General features: G+C 50.3%; 1 protein-coding gene across 1 annotated transcript; it reads left to right on the top strand.

The window, feature by feature from the left end:
* Nucleotides 1-214: 214 nt before the first annotated feature.
* Gpr84 (G protein-coupled receptor 84) lies at nt 215-2,531 on the top strand. Its single transcript, XM_020164066.2, has 2 exons — nt 215-495; nt 1,085-2,531. Exon 2 carries the CDS (start codon nt 1,093-1,095, stop codon nt 2,281-2,283), a length of 1,191 nt encoding a protein of 396 aa, XP_020019655.2. The 5' UTR covers nt 215-495; nt 1,085-1,092; the 3' UTR covers nt 2,284-2,531.
* The last annotated feature ends 2,811 nt before the right edge of the window (nt 2,532-5,342 follow it).

Below are 5,342 nucleotides of genomic sequence, written 5' to 3'. Positions count from 1 at the left end.
TTGAGAAGTGGCCCAGCTGATCTGATGCTATCTACATGTCCCAACTATTTTTGACAATGATCTTTCAGGGGTTTGTTTGTTTGTTTGTTTTCTGTACTAGAGTTTGAACTCAGGGCTTTGTGCTTGCTAGGCAGGTGCTCTACAGCTTGAGCCAGTCCACCAATCCTTCAGCAATGATCATATCATGTCCCGGCATACAAAGAAGGGAAGGAAACAGCTTGGGTTTCAAAAAGGAGAAAGGAAAGAGTGGAAAAACTCTGAAGAAGCAGAGAAATTTCAACATAGAAGCCCTGATCTCAGTAGCCAAGGCAAAATACATAAGACCAACTGGAGGTGGGGAAGGAAGTGGTTGAGGTTGGGTAACTGGGGAGTTTCTTATTCTTTTAGTCTAACATAAAAGGAAGCAGCATATTTCCTGCCTGAAGCCTGGATGCCCACAAGTAAGGACTGCTCCTTTCTTCCATTGAAGAAAGAATTGAAGACTGGGAGACTCAAGTGAGTATTTCCTTTTGCTTTCTTGCCCCCATCCTCCCCCCTGCCCCCCATCTCCCAGGTGGTAACAAACAGAAAAACTGAGACCTGTATGTATGTCTCAGCAAAGGACACTGTAACAACATCCTGAACATGAAGAAGGGACTCCTGTGTGTGTGGTCTTTTGGAACGGGGAAGGAATTAGAAAGGTTTGGAGATACTGGGTTTACTGGGAGTAGCTGGATGGATAGTAAAGAGGCCTAGGGTTTGGGGCAGACAGAGACCTGTGACATATTTAGAAAAGAGATGTTTTGCTAAGAATTTTGAAAAATCTTTGAGAATCAGGAAGGACCAAGACAGCCTGAGGAGAGAATTAGGGATCTTGAGATGAAGTGGTATGGGAGTGGCTTGGGAAGATGGTGAATCAAAGTGAGCTCCAAGCCGGGCGCCAGTGGCTCATGCCTGGAGTGGCTCATGTGGTAGCGTTCCTGCCTAGCAAGCAAAAGGCCCTGAGTTCAAACCCCAGTACTCCAAAAAGAAAAAAAGAAAAAGAAACTTAAGTTGAAGTCTAGATTCTTAGTTCTTCTTCCTCTTCCACTCCCTGTCTCTTCAGCCTCCACCATGTGGAATACCTCAGATGCCAACTTCTCCTGCTACCACGAGTCTGTGCTGAACTATCGCTATGTTGCAGTCAGCTGGGGGGTAGCGGTGTCTGTGACTGGCACTGTGGGCAACGTGTTCACCCTGCTGGCCTTGGCCATCCAGCCCAAGCTCCGGACCCGCTTCAACCTATTCATCACCAACCTCACCTTGGCCGATCTGCTCTACTGCACCCTTCTCCAGCCTTTCTCCGTGGACACCTACCTCCACCTGCACTGGCGCACTGGTGCCACCATCTGCAAGATATTTGGACTTCTTCTGTTTACTTCCAACTCGGTGTCCATCCTCACCCTCTGTCTCATTGCACTGGGACGCTACCTCCTCATTGCTCAACCTAAGCTCTTTCCCCGAATTTTCAGTGCCAAGGGGATAGTGCTGGTGCTGGTGGGCACCTGGGTTGTGGGTGTGGCCAGCTTTGCCCCTCTCTGGCCTTTTTATGTCTTGGTACCTGTAGTCTGCACCTGCAGCTTTGACCGTAAGAAAAGTCGGCCTTACAGCACCATCCTCATGGGCATCTACTTTGTACTTGGGCTCAGCAGTGTTGGCATTTTCTATTGCCTCATCCATCACCAAGTGAAGCGAGCAGCAAAAACACTGGACCAGTACCGGCTGAGGTGGGCAAGCATTCGCTCTAGCCATGTGGCTGGGACAGATGAGGCCATACCTGGTTGTTTCCAGGAGGTGGACAGTGGGATAACGTCAAGAGGACCCAGTGACGGGATTTCATCTGAGCCAGTTAGTGTTGCCACCACACAGACCCTGGAAGGGGATTTATCGGAAGGGAGGGAACAGGGCAACAGCAAGATAGCCAAGCAGATGGTAGAGAAAAGACTTTCAGGAACACCTGCCAAAGCCCAGCCAACTACAGGAGCCCAAAAAGCTCAGGACTCTCCGTCAGAGTTTAGGAAGGTAACACAGATATGTTTTGCTGTGTTCCTCTGCTTTGTCCTGAGCTACATTCCCTTCTTGCTGCTCAACATCCTGGATGCCATGGTTCGGGCCCCCCGGGTGGCCCACATGATTGCCGCCAACCTCACCTGGCTCAACAGCTGCATCAACCCAGTGCTCTATGCAGCGATGAACCGCCAGTTTCGCCAAGCATACAGCTCCCTCTTAAAACGAGGGCCCTGGAGCTTCCGTAGGCTCCGTTAGAACTCCAAGCTCCATCACCAGCATCCGGGACTGTGTCCCCCAGAGCCAAAGTGGCCAGCTGACAGGAGAACAGGTGAAAGTAAGACCTGTGGTCATTTTCACAGACAACCCTTCTGTCCCTCAAGCCAAGCTTCCACATTCCTTGGTCAGTATCTCAGCCCTCGGCTGCCCAAGGAGCATTATTAATTATTAATAAACAAATTACACCCTGCATGTTGGACCATGCCTGTAATCTCAGCACTTGAGAGACTGAGACAAGATTGTGAGTTTGAGGCCAGCTACATGGTGAAACTCTGCTCAAAAAAAAAAATTAAAATTAAACAAATTACATGTTTTTAATTCTCAGGTGTGGTCTGTGGGAAAGAAGGAAGTAGGCCAGGGATGGAGTTGGAACCGAATCATTGAGCATTTGGAAGGACCTACGTCAGAACAGGGGTAGAGAACAGCTGAGCAGGAACATAGTCTTCACCTGAGGTTTTCAGATTATAAAACAGGTGAGGTGGTTGGGCACGGTGGCTCACACCTGTCACTCCAGCTATTCAGGAGACATAAGAAGGAGCATCAAAGTCCAGACCAGCCAGGGCAAAAAACCACACCAGCCTAGCAAGCACAAGATCCTACGCTCAAACCCCAGTACCACCCAAAAAAGATAAAGAAAAATAAAAAGAAAGAGAGAAAGAGAGAGAGAGAGGTGTAAGGTGGTTTGAGAGGATTCACCTGCCTCTTTGCTTGATTTCCCAGAAATGGCCCCAGCCCCTAACTACTGCTGCCATAACACACACACACACACACACACACACACACACACACACACACACACACACACACACACATCCCTGCAAACAGGTTTATTCAGCTCAAAAATGGTGGTGATCCAGCTTTGACCTCCACTCCTATGAACCCAGTGCCCGGCCCTTGTCAGGTGCACAGGGACTGGAGGAGTACTCCTTATTCTGGGGAGATGGAGCTGAGTCTAGTTGAGGCAAAGGCAGACAAGATCATCAGCTGCCCTGGCAGTCTTGCTCTTTGGGGCTAATTCAGCTGCCCCCAGGCACTGACTGCCTCACCGCCCCCCAGCTCTTGTTATCCTGTTAGGAAAGCAGGGCAGAGAAGACAGTTAAGAGAGCTCAGGGGCCAGGCTAGTGGGAGACCGCACCATCCCCTCCCTCCTGCATGACAAACAGACTGTCACCCTGGGCACGTGAGCGTGCAGTCAAAAAGCACTTGTGGCCACCAGGTGACGCTGGTTCTCTGTGTTTCCTTTTTGGTTTCTCCATTGAGCAGAGAAAGTGCCAGGAGTAATGCAAGTCCATTGGTCTGAGCAAGGGGTGGAGAGCCAGGGATCTGTACCCTCCCTCTCCCCAGAAGCTCAGGAAGGAGAATGAAGAACAAGACCTCCATTTTTCATAAGATAGTCATTGTCTCTGGTGGGACAGGGTGCAGTGGCATTGGGGATGGAATGTGAGAGCCATGCTGACGTGTATACTCTGGCTGCCTGTTGTCCCTTCCCTACTCCGAACCAAACCATGCTTTGAGAGAACATCAAGGTCTGGAGAGATTCAAACAAGAAAAGAAGCACAGTTGGAGTGGGCAGATGATCGATATCCTCACATGCAACATGCTTTCAGGGCCTCCTAATCTAGAACATTTTTTCTAGGTGTCCTCATGCCACAGAAGCCATGAACCGAGTCAAGGTGAGGCTACTGAGGCAGGGGTCCACTCAAGTGAATGTGAGGATCAACAAAGAACATCAGAACATTGGCCTGGGAGGGCAGGAAAGAGGGTGCCAGTCAAAGGTCTCTGAGAAATATCTCTGTGAACTTGAGCAGCTCTCTGAACCACTGGGCCTCAGGTTTCATAATGGGTACAAGGAGTGGAGGTGAGGGGGATGGTAAGATGCACTCTTCCCATGTATTATAATCTCTTTCTTACAAATGAGAAAACTGAAACACATAGGTTAATTTGTCCAAGGCCAAAGGCTAGTAAACCTGATCTGAGGGCAAAGTCTAACCTCAGTGACCAGCACACATGGCTAACTACTATAGAACAGCTGTCTTGCTAAAATTGGGATCAAGTGACCAGAGGATCCGTGAAGCTCTTCCTACTAAGACCTTCTAAGATTCTGAAAGCTGACAACTCTCTGAAGCTTGTAAATGGGTTCACTTTTCATATTCCGTGGAGGCAATTCAAAAGCTTCTCAAAGTAGAAATGAGCAGCAATGGGGATTGAGGTTAGACCTCAGGAAGGACTTCCCAATTACCAGTCGCTGGGGGAAAAAAATGACGTTTTTAGATTAAAAAAAAAAAAAGTGATTTGGGACACAGGAGGAAGTCCTGGATTCCGAGACCAGAGGATAGATATTAAACAACTTTCTCCTTTCTCATCCTCCAGGGCCCTTACACCTCCACCTCCACCTCCACCCCTAATTTCAGTAAGGACTAATTTCAGTAAGGACTGAGTGAGAAGAGAGAAAAAGCAAAGCAAGGCTCTCTCTCTCTCTTGCAGGAGTGCATGGCGCGTTCGTGCACCAGGCCCCACGGCGCGCGGCCCACGCGTGTCTGGGGGAGGAGTGTGCCTTTGGGGCCTGTATGCTCGGTGTGAGTCACGGTGCGTCTCTCCCAGTCCCTATCTCCATCGCGGGCTGTCTGACGCTATCTCTCCTGCCTCTCTTTGTCTCTCTCCATCTGTCCGTCTCTCCCGCAGGCTGTCTTCGTCCCCAGCTCCTCCGCTATCGCTTTTTTCCCCCCGAGCGCGCTCTCCCTTCCCTCCCCTCCCCTTCCCGCCCCCGCCTAGCTGCGCCTCGCCCCCTCCCTCCCGTCCCCCGCCCGCGCTGCTCTTGCTCGCTCACACACTCTCTCACTTCGGCTGTCTCTTACAGGCAGATTTATGGTCAGCCCAGGGCCTTTCATTGGCCAAGCGCTGACAGCACTTGATTTAACGCCGTCTCTCATTGGCTGAGCTTGACAGGCCGATTTACGAGTCACTCTACCATTGGCCAAACCGCCTCGGCCCTGATTTATGGCTTTGTGGCTGTGGGGAGGGGGCGCAGCTGGGAGTGA

The sequence above is a fragment of the Castor canadensis genome, chromosome 8, assembly GCF_047511655.1.
Source record: "Castor canadensis chromosome 8, mCasCan1.hap1v2, whole genome shotgun sequence".
Taxonomy (NCBI): domain Eukaryota; kingdom Metazoa; phylum Chordata; class Mammalia; order Rodentia; family Castoridae; genus Castor; species Castor canadensis.
This window is presented reverse-complemented; position numbering and strand designations above follow the sequence as displayed.